The sequence below is a fragment of the Nyctereutes procyonoides genome, unplaced genomic scaffold (assembly GCF_905146905.1).
Source record: "Nyctereutes procyonoides isolate TBG_1078 unplaced genomic scaffold, NYPRO_anot_genome, whole genome shotgun sequence".
In the NCBI taxonomy this organism is placed as follows: domain Eukaryota; kingdom Metazoa; phylum Chordata; class Mammalia; order Carnivora; family Canidae; genus Nyctereutes; species Nyctereutes procyonoides.
The window spans coordinates 49,480,098-49,501,997 of record NW_026575049.1 but is presented as its reverse complement, the minus strand read 5'-3'; the positions used below and the strand labels follow the sequence as shown (position 1 = coordinate 49,501,997).

General features: G+C 48.0%; 1 protein-coding gene across 1 annotated transcript in view; it reads right to left on the bottom strand.

The window, feature by feature from the left end:
* EPAS1 (endothelial PAS domain protein 1) overlaps window positions 1–21,685 on the bottom strand; it is an 84,499-nt gene extending 62,814 nt beyond the window's left edge. Inside the window, exon 1 of the mRNA XM_055327976.1 lies at window positions 21,074–21,685. Coding sequence (XP_055183951.1) covers window positions 21,074–21,099 — 26 coding nt within the window. The 5' untranslated portion in view covers window positions 21,100–21,685. The remainder of the gene's footprint in view (window positions 1–21,073) is intronic.
* Between the last annotated feature and the right edge of the window lie 215 nt (window positions 21,686–21,900).

Below are 21,900 nucleotides of genomic sequence, written 5' to 3'. Positions count from 1 at the left end.
TTCCTCAAAAATTTAAATACGGGGGTGCCTGGGTGGCTCAACTAGTTGAGTGTCCAACTCTTGATCTCAGCTCAGGTCTTGATCTCAGGGTGGTGAGTTCAAGTCCTGCATTGGGAAATTTAAACATAGAATTACCGTATGATCCAGCAAATCCACTCTTGGGTTTATACCCCAAAGAACTGAAAAAGCAAGGACTCAAAGAGATGTTTGTACATGCATGTTCTTAGCATTATTCATGATAGCCAAAGGTGGAAACAACCCAAATGCCCATTTGGGCAAGAATAAGCAGAATGCAGTATATATAACAATAGAATATTATTCAGCCTTTAAAAGGAATGAAATTCTGGGATCCCTGGGTGGCTCAGTGGTTTGGCACCTGCCTTTGGCCCAGGGCTTGATCCTGGAGACCCGGGATCGAGTCCCACATTGGGCTCCCTGCATGAAGCCTGCTTCTGTCTCTGTCTCTCTCTGTATCTCTCATGAATGAATGAATGAATGAATGAATGAATCTATCTTTAAAAAAATAAAAATAAAAAAAAAGAGGAATGAAATTCTGACTCGTGCTACAACATGAATGAACCTTGACCACCTTACGCTCGGTGAAATAAGCCAGCCACGAAAGGACAAACATTGTATGATTCCCCTTACACCAATGCCTTGAATAGTCACATTCACAGAGAAGGTAGAACTGTGGTTACTGGGGGCCGGGAGGAGGGAGGAATGGGAAGTCATTGTTTCTTGGACTTTTCAATTTGGGCAGATGGAAAAGTTCTTGAGAGGGATGCTGGTGATGGCTGCACAACAGTGTGGATGTACTTCATACCAATGAACTGTACACTAAAAAATGGTTTAAATGATAGATTCGATGTTGTATATATTTTTTTACCATGATAAAAACAGGAGCCATTAACCACCTTCACCCCACCACCACGACCAAAGGAAAAGGCACCACCATCTCAACTTTCTATACTAGTCCTTAGGTCTCAAAGCAAATGTCTTAAATAAAAAGGACTCCAAAACATCTCCATATTTGAAATCTAAAATGATAATGACAGCTACAACTTTTCAAGACAAACAGTCTTCCCAATGTGCTTCAGCTTGCCAAGCTGTAAGCATGTCTGATGTGAAAAAGAGACACTCGGCTGAAAATGGAGATTTGGCTGTGGCTCTCCAGCGTGTTCCACTCGGTGGCTTCAAAATCCTCATCCTTCTTCCCATTAATGAAGGTTTGCTTCGACCTTTCCATTAGCCCACAAACTACTATTAAAAAAGCCATTTATCAGATTAACACTGAGTACTGCAAAAGTCATCTGCAAGCAGCATGCACTTTTCCACGTAGGGGTTGCCATGCCAACAGCTGCTCCACGTTCATTGTACAGAAGTATCAATCTCCACAAAGTCCTGCTTCATAGTTCTGAGGACCGGTTCAGTCTTGTTGTCCCTCCCCATTTCTCAAATGTGCACACATGGTAAAGACCCCACCAAAATCAGGTAATGACCAAGAAAAGGAGTAATAATTAAATTAACTTGCTACATGTAAAATTACTTGCTAAATGTAAACATACTACATAACTTGTTAAATGTCTACATATGCTGTAAAGCAGGCAACATATTATTTCTTCTCACTCTTACCCCCATCCTAATTCCTCAGGAGTACACTCAGGGAAATTGATGTAGTAATAGTCTCACCAGTAATTCTAGAAAAAGGAGTCCAGGATGAATAAATTGAAGGAGACATTATAATTACGCAAATTTGTTGTAATAGATTATTTGCCCAGAGAGCAGACAACTATAAACAAAATGGGGTAAGATACTTGGATTCTGTTGATGCTAGTTTAGATTGCATGTTTTTTTTTAAACAATGACTGAGAGGTTTTAAATAAATGTGTTTAAATTGACTAGCATTATTGTGTTTTAGAAGGGAAGTCTGAAACAGAAAGCTCTAGGAAACAAATTTGTCTTGACTCAAGAGTAAACCTAACAAGCAATTTCCAACCACAAGCAATGAACCAAAACTCCTACTGAATCAAAGAAATATCCAATCCAGTTTAAAAATGATTCAAAGAAAACAAGCAAATCCTGTAGACACCTGGCCCCCAAATGAACAAGAGTCATCTTTACATTGAAGTGAGCTAAAATATACGCCACACTTCCAACCGCCATCAACAGCGGAAGAAAAATAGCTCATCGCAACCCTTGAAAATATACAGCTTTCAGGGTTGGGAAAGAAACATTGTATTGATACCATTTATTTTAGCTGATTTTTAAAAATCTCGTAACTGTAACAAATCTGAATGATACTGTATACACATTAACGTTTTTGATGTCACAAATACCTTTCCATGTAAAGAAGAAAGGGTGCCTTTTGCAAGATATAGACTGGGTCACAACATTTCAGAAGGACAATAACCAATTCAAATTTCAAATGGAACTTATTTGAAATCTTGTGCACAGGAGCACCACTGAAGAAAAACTTGTTCTTCTTGCTCAAAGCAGATATATGGGCCACACGGGGAGGTCATCTTATCCAAAGCCCTATGGTCCCAGTCTCATCTGTGCAACCATGTGAATTATCCTAAGCCTAGAGAAAAGCCTACGTGGGTAAAAAACAAAAACAAAACAAAACAAAACAAAACAAAAAACAACCTTTTAATTTGTAGCTATTTCTGGGAGAGCAGAGCTAGCACATTGGTCAGGAATATGGAAGAGATGCTGCTTTTCAGGTTTGAGAATAATCTTCGGGCTGGTTATAGCTTGTTTTCTGAGCCTAGACACGTCAATGAAGAGGGGTTGCATTATGATATAACCGTAAGTGAAACTTAATATAGCTACTTAGTAAATCAACGTATCATGAGAGCTACGGAGAGAATTCTGATACACTGCTGCAGAGAAAATGCATTTTTCTCAAGATATAATTCGATGGCATTCTGGGTTACGCATCCATATTTATGACACTGAAGTGTGTCCATGAAGACGTTCACGGTGGTTACCCCTGGGTGGTAAAATTTTGCTGAGTTTTCATCTTGATGCCCTCCTGTACTGTGACTCTTTACAGGATAACTTACATGTATACTTTTCATAATAAAAAAAAAAGCCCCACGTAACTAGTTTAAAAATGATTTTTCAGGAGAGACATGTGTGGGGATTGGTGTGTGTGTGTGTGTGTGTGTGTGTGTGAGTACACACCTGCACAGTCCCCCTCACCACCCTTATGCTAAAATCCTCCACCAACCAGCATGGGGGGGCTCCGTCCCTCCTGCCCACAGGGCCCAGAGCACCCCCGGGTGACGTTTAGGCCTCCCGGGCCTCCCTCCGCATCCTGCTCTCGGGCCAGCAGCGTCAGTCAGGGAGCTGCCCCCGCGCTGGGGGCAGCCATTCAAGAGGCAAGGAAATATTATGCAAGAGCACAGGAAGTCAGAGGAGACAGGATTCTGGGCAGGCCTGGCGAGGAGGCCGTGTGAACCGCAGTGAGCAGGCGGGCTGCGCAGCGGGGCTGAGGCCGGCAGAAAGCCTTCCCAGGGCGGCCGGGCCGAGCCGTGCACCTCAGGTCTCTGGCCAGTGGGCGGCCTTCCAGAACTTGCTGTACCTGATTCAAGGCAGATAAACCCAGGGCCCGATATTTCTGACTTTTTTGGCCCAAGTTCAAGGAGACTCCCCAGCACCCCCGCACCGTGACTCGCCTCGGGCCCCAGCGCAGCCTGACTGGGCAGTGACGCGCTGCGGGAGCCGCTGCCCTCAAGGCCCCGGCTCCCCACCCGGCCTGCTGCTCGCCCCGCCGCCCAGCACGCTCGGGCCCCGCCTCGGGTCTGCGTGAGCCTGAGCTCCCTAGCTACGCTCAGGTACACACCCGACACACGCACAGAAATACCCATTCCTGCGTGTAGGAGTCGCAACAGTGATGACCCCCCCCCCCCACTTCTTGTAGCAATTTCTATTTTCCCAGCCCAATCCGACGGGCAGGCAGAGATCACAGCAGCCATCTAACAGAGGCCCAAGGGGGTCCGTGACCCATGCAGCGTGGCTGTGGCCCCGGGGAGTCAGGCCCCTTCGTTAAGGGGGACCTCACTCACCCCAGCTGCAGCCCTCCTTCTCCTCTGGCATCGGAGAAGAGCCACTGCCCCTCCTGGCAACACAGCTGCTCCCTTCGTAGAAACCACTGGGCAGTGCACATTTTGTCACAACCCAATCCAATCCCCTTCCTTCTAAACCACTGAGCCCCCCAGGGATCCCCAATCCCCCTCCTTCTAAAGGGTGGTCCTGCTGCTACTGTGGAAGTGTATCCAGCCCTTCCCTCTGGCATCACTCCATGTGCAATGGTGACTGCCATGTCTCTGCCCCTGCCCACTTTAACAGCACCTCCTGTTGGAGTGCGGTGGGCCAGGGTGGGGCTGGTTCAGGGAAATTGGAGAGGCTTCCTCCAGGCTCTCACTGATCACCTTTAACTGCCTATCTTCCCTTCCCTGAGGAAGTCCTAGAAACCAGGTTCCACTTGGGCTTCACTTCAAATGGAAGTAGAAAGGGAGATTTGGATCTGGTTCCATTATAAAGATGGAGAAACTGAGACTCAGAGGACACTGAGCCAGTTTGCACTTCTCTTTCCTCTCCACTAGACCACAGAAATTCCACTAGGTACCCAAATAGGCTATTGCCCAAGTAGGAAAGGACTGGATGTGAGTGGTGGGAGAGATGAGACCAGACAGAAATGGGGCTGTGGTCCTACACCTCCCACCCCGCTTTGCCCCTGTCAGGAGCAGACGGTGGTGTTCCAGCATGCAGAGCCATCCACATAGGGAGGGACACCCACCCAGTCACTGCCTCCAGCCTGACAATTGCTAATTGTGGTAAAGACCAACAGTGGTGTTCTCCAGGGACTCTGTTGTGTATTTCCAGACGCCACTAACACACAATGGCCCCTACTCCTCCGGTGTAAACATTACCAAATAGGACAAACAATAATATCACCACAGAGCAAAAATCAGGTGCCCAGAGAGACAGTAAAAAGAAGCTGGGGCTGGGACTTTGTTAATATGAGCCCTACCAATTTCTGGCTTTGTGGTCACATTTTTATGTCACAACTGTTTCATCAATATGATGAGAATGACAACTACTTTAGTCTACATCATGAGCTTTGGAAAAAAAATTAGGCACCAAACAAATGTAAGAAACAAAAGTGTAGAGTTGAGGACAAAGACCCAGTGATCCTAGATTAATTATTTCACTTAGCAGTTATTTAAGGAGCATCTAATATGTGCCTGGCACTCCTCAAACACTACGGTTCCAGCAGTGAGCAAGTCAGCACAGTCCCTGCCTCTAGAATCTTAAAATTAGAGGTGGGGGGTGGGGGGTGGGGTGGGGGGGGCAACAGATAATAAGCAGAGAGATAACAGCATGTGGGAAGTATTGTTTTAAAAAAATGGGAAAGGGGCAGCTGGGTGGCTCAGGGGTCAAGTGTCTGCCTTTGCCTCAGGTCGTGATGCTGAGGTCCTGCGATCAAGTCAGGCATTGGGCCCCCCACAGGGAGCCTACTTCTCCCTCTGCCTAGTCTCTGCCTCTCTCTGTGTCCCTCTCATGAATAAATAAAATCTTTTTTTAAAAAAATGGGAGAACAGGGATGGAGAAATGGAAGTGAACTGAGGGAGGTCAGGAAAGGCTCTCCAAGGAGGTAATACTTAGGCAGATTTGAGGCCAGGTATTGTGGTCACAGTGTGGCAGAGCCAGGGTCTTCACACCTCACCTAAAGCTGCTTCCCGCTTCCAGGAACACCAGGAGACCCAGGGATCATCAAGGCACTGGTATGCCCCCCCATTTCTGGATCTTCCAATAAGTTGCCTGACCTTTATTTTAAAGACCTTGGGCCAGGCACTCTGCCCCTTTGAGGGTCCACAATTGGGTCTTACTCATAAGATGTAAAGCAGCAGGTGGGATCTGAGCAGATGTGGTGTGGATATGGCCTTTAGGTCAGGAGATCTGAGGGTGCTAAGTCAAAGGGAAATTCCCACTTCGACCAAGATGGTAGATGGCACGGACCCTCTATCTCCACAGGGGAGGGGAGAGCAGGCCAGGCATGGAAAGGGACACGCCCCAAGTCAGGCCATTTTTCAGGAGTCCTGGAAGTTTCCTTGGTCTCTTCACATTATCAGATTTATTCGTGTCCCAGAGTATGAGAAAAATAAAACTCATACCCTGAAATCACTATGGCTAAGAGCCCATAATCCTGAAAAGTGTCTCCTTTCAGATTTCTCCCGAGACTTCCTTCTGAGTACAATCAAATCACTCCAACAGGTAACGATGTGCCAAATGACTATACTGCTGTGCTTGTTAATAGCGATGCCTCAACGGACCTCACTTTATACTTTCAGAGGTCTTTGTAGTGAGATAAGGGTTGTAAAAATGATTTTTCAAGTGTGATATGCTTTTTAAATGCAAGGTTTCTTTGAAACTCCAGCTCATTTCAACCTCAGGACAGCACTCTTAGAAAGCAGTTAGTGTGTCTAATCCCCACTTAGGAATGTGAAGCACGCAGAGAGGTTAAATTACCTGTTTTAGATCACACAAGTCAGAAAGGGATCTAGAACAGTCTTTCAGACTCCTAGAGACTTCGGAGAGTTCCTCTGACCTTCATGTGGACGCAAGCTTTGCCAGGGATGCAAAACAAGTAAAGGTGGCCCTGAAGCATTTACAATCTGTTAGGCAAAATGAAGGCTAAGAAATATGGAACTCTTGCAGTCATCCCTTGGCACTAATTTTGGAGGCAAAGAAATTCAAGTGGGTGAAAGTTTTTCCCTTTCCAAAATAAACATGTGCCCTGCTGTGGCCCAGAAGATCTAACTGAAGGAGAATTATAGCTGTGGTCATTACCCCAGTAATATCTGAATCCATATAAGGAGCTACAGGTGGCCCAGCATCACAAGACTTATGTTAATCTGAATATGGAAAACAGTTTCAAATGTGCTCAAATGAAAGCTTAGGGAAGAAGGGATCAATGTCACAGTCAGCTCGACTCCTTTCTGTCTGCCTTCACTGGTCCCCGAGATTTCCCAGGGCCCAAAGCTAGCCAGAGGCTGTGATGACCACACTGCCATCAAATGTGCCTGGGTCCCCTCCCCTCACTGACCTAAGTGGGGAGAACAGTTTGCTAGGAGTTCAGCAGAGGTGAAATTGAAACTTTTCAAAAGGAATTTTGACTTTGGAAAGGTAGAGTAAAAAGGAAAAAAACACAAAGGAATTGACACAGTATATTCACAGGTTCCGGACCCCAATGATGCGGTCACAGATTAGCTTAGTTAGGGCACCTGCCTCTTCCTTCCTAAGGCCTACTACCTGGAGCTGTGGTTAGGGAGATGCCAAACTCAAATGTCTAGTTCTGGCCAGATTCGAGTAAATATCACTTTCTGGCCAACGGGGTTTCTAAGGATGGTCCCAAGGCAGCTCCCTGGGGATTGCCCAAGGCCTAGACAGCCCTATGTCTGGGCTGCACTGACTGGGCTCTGCAGCTGTCACCTGCACAGGGTAGGTATTCATGTGATGCCTGAGCACACCACTGAAGAGAGCTATCACGCAAGCGCAGGGAAGCAGTTTCCCAGTTCATCAACCAGTTACTCATCACTGAGGGGACAGAAAAGGAGTAAGAGATGGAGATATGCAGTTGTCACAATGAGCTTAAATCCCAAGCCCGGTGCATTCAGGAGCTACAGCCTCCCTCCAAGCACCATTGGACAGCATGCACTGAAGGGACTCTGCTGGTCCCTGGTGTAGGATCCTCTCCAGTGACTTGGGATCTCTGGCCAAGGCCTGCTCACAAGTGTCCAACCATGACCTTGAGCACTCCTGGATACCTCTGGCGGAGAGGTTATACCTGCTGGGGGACGGGAAAGGCTCCAGCTGCCCTACCCAAGTGACTCCACAAAGACAACTCCTCTTCTTTCTCTTCTGGCAGCATCGGACAAAGAACATCAGAACTCAGGCTTTAGGGAATGCTGAATCCACATAACAGGAAAGGAGAGCATCAAGGAACAGCTCAGCTGCAGAGCCCTGCACAAGGAATGCTATGAACAGTTATTTGGTAGCGACTAAGTGGACTTGGATTTTGCTGTCTCTCCTCCTGTAAATTGTAGTGTGTTGAAGGGACTTCCCTAGAGTTCTATGGTAACCAAACTCAAAGCCCTAGAATCTGGAATGAGAAAGAGTAGGAAGGGATAGAATGACAGGTTTATCAAATTATTAAGGGGACAGAGACTTTACCATCAAAATGAAAATGCAGGATAGGGTCCTTGCATCCCTTCTCAGAGCCTGAAGGAAGCTATTTTAGAATACGGGAAGCTGTCCCCCTCCAGCTCTCATTTTGTACACTGGGAGGCATTTATTGCCCTGAAGCATGATACAGTCCAAATAAATAAATATATATTCCAGAGTGATTGGGGCACACTGGCAAATGACTGATTTCCTAAACAAAGGTGAGGGGCAGGTTTTCAGTCTCTGAGGTCATTCTTATGGAGAACAATCAGAGCCTCCACCAGCTACTCCGCAGTGTTCACACAAGAGATCAGGCACCTGGGTGGCAAATGACAGAGGCGCCCTGAGCAGCTTTCCTACGTCTCCCTCATTCTAAAGAAAGGCGGGCACTGCTCCTGTGGCCCCAAGGCAGCCCAAAGATTCCATCATAATGTGACTCAGGAAGGACTATTGTACTTCCCCCATACCAGCCCAGGCCTGGTCCTCACCTCCTGTCCATTTTAACAGTGCTCTGGAGCCAGCTCACCAGTCCTGGCATGCACAATCTGTTTATTCCTGCCTCTTCATCTGACTTAAGCTGTCCACCCCAACTGGAATGCACCGTACCCATATCCCTATTTAAGTTCTACTCAATGTTCAAGACTTAGACCTTAAGGCCCTTCAGTTAAATGGCCCTCTAATCGAGGCTAACTTCCTCCCTTTCTCACTATTCGCAACACACAAGACCTCTTTACCCTTATTCACACTCACATATAAATATGTCTTAAAGAGGAGCCTAGGGTTTCCATCAACATACCATCTTGCAATGTTTGAAACAAACAATTTTAGGGATTGGTTTAACTCAAAACTAGATTATAATCCCTGAGGGCAGGGTCCATCTAATGGTTCTTTGTACCCTCACTGAATGGCATGACACCTGAATGTGGCAGGTAATCTATAAATGTTTATACACGGACTTCACCACATGAGAGCTGGGTGATCAAGAAGAATGTGTAAGTTGATCTGAGCATAAGTTTCTGTCTATGCCACTAATCCCCTGTACTAAGCACCCCAAATTCTGGACATAGAATTATTGAGCTTAGAAAGAACGACCAGGCAACCAAAGGTGGGCTATGTGCTGGGTGCTATGGGAAGAAAGAACAGAAAAAAATGACTGTCCCTTGTTCCCCATGGCCCTTTACCCCAAGCACCACCCCAAAGACTAGGGACCCAGCCCCTCCTAAATCCCTTTAGCTGGGAAGGGAAGAGAAGAGAAGGGACCTGCCTCCTCCAAAGGCATCTGGGAGGGCCCTGCCCCCATGGGCTTCACCCTTTCCAGTGGACTCTCTTTTGTTAAACATTTGTTAAACTCAAATCTGAATAAAACAAAACTGTAAGTTTGATATGAAAAAAAAAGAAGAAAAAAGGAGAAAAGATGACTGGTCCCTGCTCATGGAGGGCTTACCACCTAAATGTTTTCAGGGACAGGGATACACACACACACACACACACACTCAAAAGCAAGTTATAAAAGCATCATACAAATAATACAGACTGAAGATGACATAAATATAGGGGTTATCAATGTGCTGCTCATCAGGGAAGGCTCCCCAGGAAAGATGATTTCTGAACTGAGAGCTGTATACTCTCCTGCACCCAGTTTCCCATCTGGCCTTTTACACTTTGAGACTAAGCTGGAGTGCTTTGTTGTTTGGCTGGCACTTGCCTTGGTGTATTGGGCATTCCCGAAGTGAAGCATTAACATAACACTAACCTGATGTTTGCATTTTATGTAAAATCATGAATCCACAAGACCTGCCTGTGGTTCTCCCAAGTTTTTCTTTTCCTTTTTCTTTCTTTTTAAAGGTAAAGGAGTCAAGGGCTCAAATCTACATGAATGAAAGAAAGCAGAACCCAAGAGAAAGCAAAAAGGCAATTCTAGGATTTTTAAAAATGAGGTAGGATTTTAGGGACTCAAACTATGGAAAGTATTATAGAGCACAGCAGAAAATTAGACATCCTGGCCCTTAGGCAACATGCAATCTAGTTAGGGAAGACAAGAACACGTAGAATGTCATTAGATAACAAGGAAACAGAATCAAGCAGGCTCTTTGGCAAACCTAAGGAAGAGCTACAAAGGGGTGAAGGGGAGGTGCAGGCTTGGGAAGGCTTTGCTGGGGTTGCCCTAGGAAAGTGGGGATATTTGAGGAGATGAAGAAGGGAGAGAGAGCATTCAAGATGGAAGGAGAAGGTGGAGGGAATCCAGGTGGGAAGGAATCTTGTGACCTGGGGATAAACAAGCCAAACAAGCCATTAGGGCAGAGGGAGGAGTCTACATGAAGGAGCTCAGAAGGCTTAGGACACCTAGCTGGCTCAATGGTTGAGCATCTGTCTTTGGCTCAGGTCATGATCCCGGGGTCCTGGGATCAAGTCTCACATGAAGCTCCCTGCTGCTCCCTCTACCTATGTCTCTGTCTCTCTGTCTGTGTCTCATGAATAAATAAATTAAATCTTAAAACAAAACAAAAAAAAGGCTTGCCAGGTTATGGTGGATGAGGGGAGAGAGCTGGGGTGGGATCCCTTACTGTCAGTGAGGGGAACTTCCAATGCCATGTAGGATGCCCTTGGGAAGGAAACTGGACCAAGGATCCATGTCTTCATCAGTCTCTGAGAAAAGCTAATCCTTAGACATCTTTAGGAAAAACACTCAAATCCACAACAAAAAAGAAACCCTCTTCTCACCCTGAAGACTCTCTGTGCCTTGAGGACCTGACAACTCGGCCTAAAATAGGGGCTGTATCAGCACCATGCAAACCTCTTCTGAGAGCCTAGGAAAGCTATTTTAGTAGCCAGGCTGCTTCACAGTCAGTCAGATAGCAGGGAAGTGCGTGGGCAATGATTTCCATGGAGCCCCACAGGACCACACAGTGGCCTACAATTTCCTGTGACTTCTTGACTACCCCAAAGGGCCTCGCCTAGTGGGAAGGGCACATCAGCTGAGCCAGGACCTGCAGAGGGCAGGCAAGGAAGCCAAAAAGACTGTGAAGGCCTGGTTCCCATGCCCCACCCACCATTAATTCCCCTAAGTCCCTGGTATAGAATAAAAGACAGACTCCTGCTGCATAGTGATATGGTTACATTTATAGAAGCTCCCCTCTCACCAGCGAAATGTGACCTTCATACTTTTCTTATCTTAATATCTGGGTAAACATTTGTTGTGCAAGCACACAAATAAAGGTTCTAAAGGTGAAACACGGTGTGTCTGCTAACACCACGCTGCTCCAAACCCAGGCACCAGAAAGCCCTTTTGGCTTTGCGGAGGACTTCTCTCCCCCTTTACCCTGGACACCAAAATTAGCTTCACCAACCTTAGCCAGTACTGGAGTGAATACTGCCATTCTAAAATAGCATCTGAGGACTCTTGGAAACACAGGAGAGAAATACAAGGGTACAGTGGTTTAGACGCTAAAGAAAGCAAGTTTCACCAGAGTGCTCTTTAAACCAAGTGTATAGGGAATGAGCATTATCTGGATTTGCCCTGAAATCTCTATTAAAGTCATGAGAGTCTGCTCCTTGCACTGCCCGCATGGCATATTTTGTATATCCTGGTTTACTCCATTATACATGACTGTCTTCATTCAAAAAAAAATATTGTAGAGATTGTGTTAATAAAAGAATGTCTACCAAACCACCGGTGCTCAAACTCAAAAATTTAACTTTTACAGAATAATCTGTAAAAACATCTTGTGTTCCATTTTCCCAGATATTCAATCATTCAGAATTGATTTTCTTAAATTTGTTTTGACGTTCCTTAGAATTGGGGTGCCTGGGTGGCTCAGTTGGTTAAGTGGCTGCCTTCGGCTCAGGTCATGACCCCAGGATCCTGGTGTGGAGCCCCTGCTCAGTGAGGAGACTGCTTCTCCCTCTCCCTCTGCCACTCTCCTTTTCTCTCTGTCTCTCTCTCACTGCACACTCTCTCAAATAAATAAATAAAATATTTAATAAATAAATACATAAAGTGTCTTGGAATGGATCCTCAAACAGCCCCTCAAAGGCATAATTTTCTGTTGTTTCCATGTGGAATTCATAAACAGAGCAAAGCAACCAATTTTTTGGTGTGTGCTTAAAGCCACTCTTTCCTGCAACTGTGTATGACGTATTTTTCCAGGACAATCTTTCTCAATACTCCAAAGTGCTTCAGCAACAGGAAGTTGTAAAGGTAGGAAGGAGGCCTGTAAATATTTGCTGCAATTACTCATTAGTAATGAGAATAGTTACCACTGAAGATTGAGTCACCCCTTTTGTGCTCTGGGCTCTTTATTACCTTGTAACAGGAGGCCTAGCCTCACCAAGGACCTGGGTCCAGTGGTAGCTTTCACTGCAGACAGCATGATTTGCTTCTGTCCACAGCTCAATTTCCCAAGTACAAAATTAGGATAATGTTTTGCCCTTCCTTCCCCCTACCCAGCCCAGGGGCAGTCAGGACAAATATTATACAAAGTGGTAAAAATATGAAAAACTTTTTTTGGAAAATTTTGATATCAAGAGTAAAAATATGTGTATATGTTGATACAACATCAAGACACAGAGAAAGCACTGTGTGGCTAGACACATAGCACAGGGACTTGAATAATTACCACCACAAATAACCATATACTCTAATTGATGCATTTTAAAGGATTTATAGGGGCACCTGGGTGGCTCAGTCAGTTGAGCCTCTGCTTTCAGCTCAGGTCATGATCCCTGAGCCCTGCATTGGGTTCCCTGCTCAGCAGGGAGTCAGCTTCTCCCTCTCCCCTTGCTTCTCCCCTCACTCATGCGCGCGTGCTCTCTCGCTCTCTCTAAAATAAATAAATAAAATCTTTAAAGAAAGCAAAGGATTTATAAAATGCTTCTGAACCATCTCACATTGAGCTTGTGTGTCTCTTATTCATAGCAAATCACTGACACCCCACAAGAGCAGGGAGCCTCAGATTGAAAATGAGACTGAGAGAATCAACTAAAGTTGTACAGAGTTGATTAACTTCTACGGAAAGTATAATATTGGCTGGACCCCCAGCATTTGGAGGAAGCCGACACGGGAATGGGGGCAATACGAGTATGGTGTAATGGTGCTTTTCCCCCACCCATGTGTTTTATCACTCAGCCTAATCCAATAAAATCACTTATCTGCTAAGATTCCTAGAACTAACCTCTTAGGTTTGATTTTTTTTTTTTTTATTGGAGGGCGCCATGAAAAGAGAATGCAGGAAGTCACCAGAGGTATATGAGAGTTCTAACAATCAGATGGCTTTGTAGAATTGGGAAAGTGCCAGGTGCGTGTGTGACAGATAAATCCACTTTTTCAGTGGGTCATTCTCCTTACTGATGAACCACCCTTTCTGAAATATCTTCCCATGTGAGAATAGGAACTGTTTCCCAGAGTCATTATATTGCATAAAAGTTACTTATAATTTTAAAACTGAAGAATTTTTCCAGATTAAGGGGGAAATGTGTGCTTTCTGGGAACACGTGAAGCTGCTGATGGTTATGCCATATACATGTTTTGCTGATGTACAAGTGGCATCTGGAAACAGCCTGAGGCAGTCAAGCAAACCATAGTTCTAGAGAAACTAGGAAAACAAAAGGCCACCTAGAAGTAAATAACATTCTAACCCATTCTGCACCTGTCTGCTTGATTCCAGAGATCTCAAAGGGCCCCATCACTCTTCTTGACTTCATACTTGCAGGCCAGTCTGTGGCTTTCAATAGCAGGATCAGACAACTGGCAACAAATAACACCCAGACTCTGCTTGGAAATCACAGATGCGGTGAGTAGCACATACCTATGCACGGCTACCACACATATGGTGATGGGCAACTGCCAAGAGGACTTGCTTCTGTCTCTCTTATGATATGTGTTGGTGCACTTATGCTTTACAGCACAGGGAAAAGTCAGAAAATGCTCTAGGCTCACGGAGCAGAAGTCAAGGTATGATGGCTCTGAAAGCTCAAGGCTCCTTAGAGAAAGGGCTCTCTACAAATGCAACATATTATTATTGAAAAAGTTTAGCTATTCTTTATTCCCCCATCCATTCTTTCCTTCCTGTCCTTGCAAAGATCAAAAGAGCTAGAGGAAGTCTTGTGCATCTTGATTTGGAGATGGTTCTTCAGAAGCCACAGAGGAAGACTTCTAACAGGTTCTTCTGCACAATGGAGTCTGAAGGCTAAAGTAATTATTGAAGTCTTGCCACCAGTTAAGGGTGGGAGGTGGAAAGCTTTGAACTTCTTGGGGACAGCAGAGAACCGCCTCCTGTCAGAGTTGAGGAAAACCCACGAAAAATAAGAATTTCCAGGACTTCCAAGTCCACCTTCAGATCTTCAATCCCTGCCTGTGCGTGAGGCACAATACAGTGATGAGTCACAAAAAAGTAATTATAATAATTATAACTACAACAGCAAAAGCAGTTATCAGTCATAGAGCACTGATCATGGTGAGGCATGGTATTAGATACTTTATAGATGGCTTAGAAAAGGTGAGGGAGAAGGGACCCCCAGTTAAGCGTATGGACTCTGGAGATACTTTGCCTAATTCAAATCCCACTCCCACCTATTTGACTTTTGGCAGTTACCTTTCCATACTTCAGCTTTCCTGGCAGTGAAATGGGGATAATGGCAGGGCTTATTTCACGGGCTGTTATGAGAACTAAAAGAGTTAATCCATGTAAAGTTCTGAGAACAGAGCCTGCACAAATGAGACTAAAGTGTTCAGGCTTTATGGTTTTGTCCTGCTGCATGTATGATTTCTCTTAAGGACACACGCATTCTTAGTGTATTAAAGGGGCTTCCAAATAACTATTTGAGGACGGTGGAAAATGTGAGGACACAGTTTCATGGCGGGGTTCAGGTCATGATCTCTGGAGGAGGGGGGCAGGTTGTGGGATGGAGCCCAACATCCGGCTTGTGCTGGGCGTGGAACCTACTTATGATTCTCTCTCTGCCCCTCCTCTCCCCCCAAAAGAAAGGAAATGAATCACACCAGAACTAGCCCTGTGCTGCAGGCTCGTTCCCCCTCCTTCCATTACTGAAGGCAGACATGTAGGAGGGCAGAGAGCCCAGCCAGGTACAGGTAAAGCTAAGGTGCACCACAAAATCTTTACTAGGTATACACACCAAGCCCCTCCCCCATCTTCAAGACAGGGAGAGACACTGGCAGTGAAACGTGGGAACTATCTGGGACCTGAACAGAAAGATCCTGAAATGTAAGGCAGTCATCGAATCAGACATTGAAGAACAACGGCTTGCCTTTTTCGAATCAAAGAACCTTTGAAAGGCCATTGGAAGCTGGACAGACTTCCCAGGGGAAAAAAAAAAGTTTATATATGTAATATCTTGCACCCAATTTTGGGGGCTCACAGACCACCCCTGAAGCTTATGCACAACGTCCAGGTTAAGAAGCTCTCCCTCTCTCTTCTTGGCTTTCTTGAAGTCACAGCTGTCTGCACTGTTAGCCTTAGAGGGACCACAACCTGTATCCCTATCATTCTCAGAACCCTACTGGACACCTCCTCCCATGCTTCACACCCAAAAGTTCTAAAGAACAACAGCAAACGTTATTCGTTGGGGGCCTTTCTGTAGAGTGCACAACAGGCAATCCTCCTGAATCCCCACCTTTCCCTTACTCTTATTACCCCCAACCCTGACCATCCCCATTTGACCCTACAGTCTCCATGCTGGTTGTCAGCATCCGCCCTTTATGATTACAGGGAAAACTAGGGACCCGACCTCCCACCCATAGACCCACACAACACTTTTCAATAACTGTGTGTGCTTGCCTGTGTGGTTACTGCCTGAAGTGCTACTAGGAGCTTCTTATCTTTAACTTCAAAAGATTTGATCCCAACAAGAAAGTTACATGTAAGCTGCTACCTATCTACATATTTAGGTAGGCTTCTTTATGTGTCTCCTCCTCCCCCCACCAATCAAACTACGCAATTGAAAGCACCATATCCCCTATTTCTTAGCCTCTTCTTTAGCATTTTATCCAGAGTAGATACAAGTGTTCAACACACATTTGCTGTCTTACTGATTTATATCATGGTGTGAACAGCAGAGCTGGTTTTCATCAAGAAAGCTGACATCATGATACTGGGGGCTCCATGAGCAAACATTGCTAATGTCCCAATCAGCGATGAGCTATCAGTGATGGGCAGTACTAAAAGCAAGAAGGAAGATTCATTAGGCTAAAATGAAAATGAAAAGTCATGTTGGTATGAGACAGAACTGGGGAAAATACGTAAAAATCAAGTACTACTGGACAGATTTCCTGAAAAGTAGAAAAGCCTAAATATAGAGATAATGACAGCAAGCATTTCCAAATGTATAGGGCTATGATCCGTGGCACCGAGAATTATCTAATTGATTTCTTTTCTCTGTAAATATTTTATACAATAAATTTCTGGAAAGTTGAGGATCACCCTACACACACATATGCATACGCCCGCTCATACACACGCAGATGGACTGATTTACATCCTAAGTGAAGTAAATAGCTTTAGTCTCACAGTTTTCACTCCTAGAGAAAATGCCAACTCATTCAGTACAGGAATCAGTCTAGTAGCTGCTTGCATGTCTCTGGCTGACAGGGGGTTCCCTACTTCACAAAGCAATCTACTCTCCTGTAGGACAGTCGTTGCATTGGTTTTGTTTAATGAGGTCCACATATAAGTAGACTTTTTTTCTAAGTGAAATAAAGGGAGAGCCCTAAAACAAATGAATTTGTACTACCCAAAGCTTATGGACAATGGAACCAGCGTCAACCCTGCTTCCTATTTTGCAAAGAGCAAACAGAACCACTCCTGCTGCAGCTTGAAGTCTTTTATAATTATCTAGAAGAGCAAATCTCCTTTCTGCAAGGTTCAGTGATTTGGCGGGGGTGGGGGAGAGGGCACTGTAATCCTTTGGAAATCATTCTCACTGTTTAGAGGCATTTCAGGGCTGGGGATACTATTTTGTCAACAATTGGAAAATACATAATTAGTTTAAAGTAAGGAACGAGGGTTCTGATTCTTACTAGTACTAAGTTTCCTTGTGACTGGAAAAGCCACTGAACCTCTCTAGGCCTCAAACTAGATGATTTCCATCACCCCTTATAAAAATGATTGTTAAACTCCCCATTAGCAATGCTGAAAAAAAACCTGAGATCACAGCATTCTTTTTGAGCTTCCTGAAAGCTATATGAATTAAATAGTAAGTGCCTGAACCCAGAATGTGTTAAACCAACCCCTTACCATCCCTGCAGTCTGGTGATTTCTGGTAAAGCAGTGGACAGAGATATCAAATGATGAAGGAATATTTATAGAAAATATATTTAAATTGAGAAAAACTGTGTAGCAATAGTTTTCCCATCAGAATTGGGAAAAGATGGGCTTTGATTTTATTTTAGCAGAGGAATAACTAAGTCCAGCTGGCAGGGGGAGGAAGAGGAAGAGGTAGTTTGAAAACTTCTGGTCCAGATGTCTCTAACTCTCCTTCTATCGCTGGCCCTGAATTAAGTGATCTAAGCATTCCAGAAAGGTACTCTGAGCTGGGTCTGGCTTTGGAGTGGACCTTGCTCCCAGATTATCCAAAGATCTCATTTACCTTTACCTGAACCACTCACCAATCCCTACACACATAAGAATTTCCAAACTCTCCCCTCTACCAAGGAAAGGACTCAGAACTTGTTTTATCAGGAAGTGAGACACTTTCTGGCTTTTTAAAAAGTAGACTCCATGCCCAGCATGGACCCCAATGGCCTGCTGAGCCTGAGCTTGAACTGGGGACCCTGAGATCAAGACCTGAGCTGAATGAGCTGAAACTAAGAGTCAGACGCTTAACTGAGCCATCCAAGTGCCCCAAACACTTTCTCACTCTTCACAAAATCAGGAACCCTAATAATGAGATCATCATATCCTCCTAACAGATTGACACAGAAAGGTAAGTGTGTGCAGTACTCTTAGCAAGCTTCCATTTCTGACCTTCTCTGAGGTCAATGAGAATGCCCAATGAATGTACCATCAAATGCACTTTGATACCCAGCATGGAGGCCAGCCAGCCAGCCAACATTTAGAAAGCAAACGCTTTATTATTAAACATTAACATATCCATCAAGGCATGAACGTTTAGGAACAAAATAATCCTGCCCACTTCTTGAAGGCTGTTGTTAGAAAGAACATTGCAAATGTTCTGTGCCTCTTGAATTTTGGGAAAGAAGTGGCTCTGCTGAGCCAGAATGACAAATCTTAAGAACGGATGTGCAGAATCCTCCTGAGAGCCCCTGGAGCAGGCATCACACTGCACTTGTGAGGCACTTCTGGAAAGCTCAGAACAGACACTCAGATGACACACTAACTTTGAACGTATTGGTTCACGTGCTTTAATTACACATTGGTCCGGCAAAGAGCTTGCAGCCAACAAACAGCCAGATGGAAAAGTAAATATATTTCAAAAACAATTAGCCCAACAGGAATTGGACAACCCTTCATGGGACTCTGGAAGGCGAGGGGCCCGCTGTTTGTCCTGCCAGTCTACAACAGAAAAATCACCAGTCGCAGAGGACAGACACACCAGCTCGGAATTGGGAGGCAGCCAGGCCTTCAAGGCGGGAGGCTCACCGGGCATCCCCACCGCGGTTCTTAAACCTGGCTCTCTCCAGAGTAGTTCGGAGTCTGATTACCCCACTTCTTGCCTTCTCCTTCCTATTTCCAGCTCCCTCCATCTCCAGCGAAGGAGGCATTACAGCAGGTCCTAGGACTTCTTTTCCCTGTTCCCAAGTTTCCTGCCACGATTAATATACTAAACACAGGAACCCGGCGCAGAGCCTCGAGGAGAAGCCAACACTTCACACAACTGTCAAGATTACCATCAGACCCCACCTCCGCGATTGCGACAGTCCCCGATAGGCATCGCAGTGTAAAATGTACCCCAAGTTCCCTCGCCAGCTCCAGCTCCGGGGCCCGCAGCGCGCTCAGAAGAGCTGACTATAGTTTTGTTTTCTGGTTGCTCAGTCATTATTATCGGCATTATTTTTTTTAATAAATTAATTTTTATTGGTGTTCAATTTACCAACATACAGAATAACACCCAGTGCTCATCCCGTCAAGTGCCCCCCTCAGTGCCCGTCACCCATTCGCCCCCACCCCCCGCCCACCTCCCCTTCCACCACCCTAGTTCGTTTCCCAGAGTTAGGAGTCTTTATGCTCTGTCTCCCTTTCTGATATTTCCCACACATTTCTTCTCCCTTCTCTTATATTCCTTTTCACTATTATTCATATTCCCCAAATGAATGAGAACATTCTGATGCAGGCTATGTTGGTGTTACAACGTGTGTTGGGATCTGAAGGTCTCTTCCTGGCTTTGCCGCCCTCAAAAGCCACGGGCCCCCAGGGGAGCTGCGAGGCCCCGGGGACCCACGCTCCCTCGCGCGTCTCGGGCCGGTGGAGAGGGGTGCGGGCGCCACAGCGACGCGGGAGGGGGAGCTGCGGCCGGGAAGAGGGACCCGGGTCCCCCAGAGACCCGGGAGTCAGGGCCCCAGAGCCCCGCCGGAACGCGTGCGATTCGCTGCGGTGGATGCGCCGCGAGGTGGGAACCGCCGCTTTCGACCAGAAGATACCCGGTTTGTGGCGCAGGTCCCGCAGTGGCAGTCGGGACAAGGGCACATCCACCCAGGCACTGAGCTCTCCGGGACAGTCACCCCGTCCCTCCGCCGCGCGGCCCCCCATCCCCGCCCCGCCGCCCCGCAGCCCCGCGGTGGATCCGCCGCGGCGCGGGCCGCATGTTCGAGTCCATTCCCCTCCAAACCCAGGCCCGCCGAGCAGCCGCTGAAGAGAGGGCGGGGGGAGGCTGAAAACGCACCCCCCGGGGCAGCCCCCGCGCAGGCAGGGGCCAGGGGGCCAGGCCGCCAGCCTCGCACCATCCGCGCGGCGAGGCCGAACCCCAGCCTGCGCCCTCGCGCGCGGGGAGAGGCCGGGCGGGGAGCGGCCGGGAGGGGGCGGGAAGACAGTGAGAGTTGGCCAGAGTTGCCTCTCACCCAGTGCCGAGAGGCTCGCGAGGCCGGACGGGCAGATCGTGGCTGCCCTTCCCTGTCCTCCTGGGACAGACACCGGGGCTCGCCGGGGGCACGCGGTGTCGCCATCCCCCCCCCCCCCCCGCACACCGGCGCATCTGCCCCCGCGAGGCACCCCGGCCCACCACACACTCTCCTCCCAGGTCAAGGTGCAGCATCAGGAAGGGGGGTTCTCCAAGCTTCAATGGGATCTGCAAACCCGGAGCGGGGCCCTGCGCCGCGTCCCGGCCCCTCCGCGGAGGCGCGTCCCAGCGCCGCGCTCCGCCTCCGGCCCCCGGGCCAGCCTGGGGCGCAGTGTGAGCGCAGCAGCTCATTTGGAAGGACCCGGGGGGTCCCAAGGAAAAAAGACTACCGGATGGTGCCGCACATCGAGAGACCCGAGGAAGCCGAAAGTTGACCTCGGTGAAGTCAACCCAGGAACCTTTCAACCCGCTGGCCACAGGAGTTCGGGGCGCGGGGCTGGAGCTTCTGGGATCCTCCGGGAAGACCCCCCGCGCCACAGCCCCTCCGACCTCCAGGGCCACCTCCCTGGGCCTCCTGGCCCCATCGCGCGCGCAGATTCGCAATCTCTTCGGCCGCACAACCCTGCACGGCGAAGCCGAAGCGCCGCCTCCGCGACCGGGGCACCTGCTCTCCCCCCGAAGGCCCTCCAAACCGATCCTCCGACCTCAAACTCCTCTCGGACCCCCTTCCCAGCCTCTCCCGGGCGCGCCGACCCCGCGCGGCGTGGCCGTCCCCCCCAGCCCAGCTCCCGCGCCGGCTCAGCCGCCCGCTTACCTTTTCTTCTCCTTGTCAGCTGTCATTGTCGCCGTGGCGCTCCGAGACGCCGGACACCTGAGCTCCCCGGCCGGGGGGGGATTGCAGTCGCCGCCTTCACTGTGGCCCTCGCCTACTCCTTGCGGCCCGGGCCAGCGTTAAAGGTCCTGGGTGCTCGCGGGTCCCGAGCGCCCCGCACCGTCGGGTGGAAGTTTGCGGGCTGCTGGCTGGGTGCGGGGAGGAGGGTGGAGAAAGGTGCCGGGGAGGAACCTGCGCGGGGAGGCGGGGTCGGGGCAAGGAGTGGGAGGAGGCTGTCAAACCCAAAAGGAGGGCAGCGAGAGCGGGACCTTAGTTCCTTTTTTTTCCCAAGAAGAGGGGTCACTTTTCTGGGTTTTCCAAAAAAAAAAAAAAAGAAGAAGAAGAAGAAGAAGAAGAAGAAAGAAGAAGAAGGAGAAGAAGGAGAAGAAGGAGTGGCTGCAAAGACCTGAGTTGAAAGAGTCCAAGGCCGGGCGGGCGCGACCGCGGAGATGACCATACAGTCTCAGGACACTGCCGAGGATTGTACAGCCGCCTCTGGCTAGCGCTGCGTCGGGCGCAGGGGCTGAGCCGCGGGCCGCTCTCGAATGTCCGGCCCCCGCGGCCGCCAGCCCACTTTAAAAACTCCTGTGGCCGGGCGGGGGAGGGCGCGGGGGGCGCGGGCGCGGGGGGCGGGCCGGGCGAGCGCCGGCAGGCCCCGCCCCCGCCCCGCCCCGCCCCCGCGCCCCCCGCGCCCCCCCGCGCCCCGCCGCGCGCCCGGGCAGCCCACAGCGTCCCGGCCAATCCGGAGGCGCGGCCGCAGCCTCTGCCCT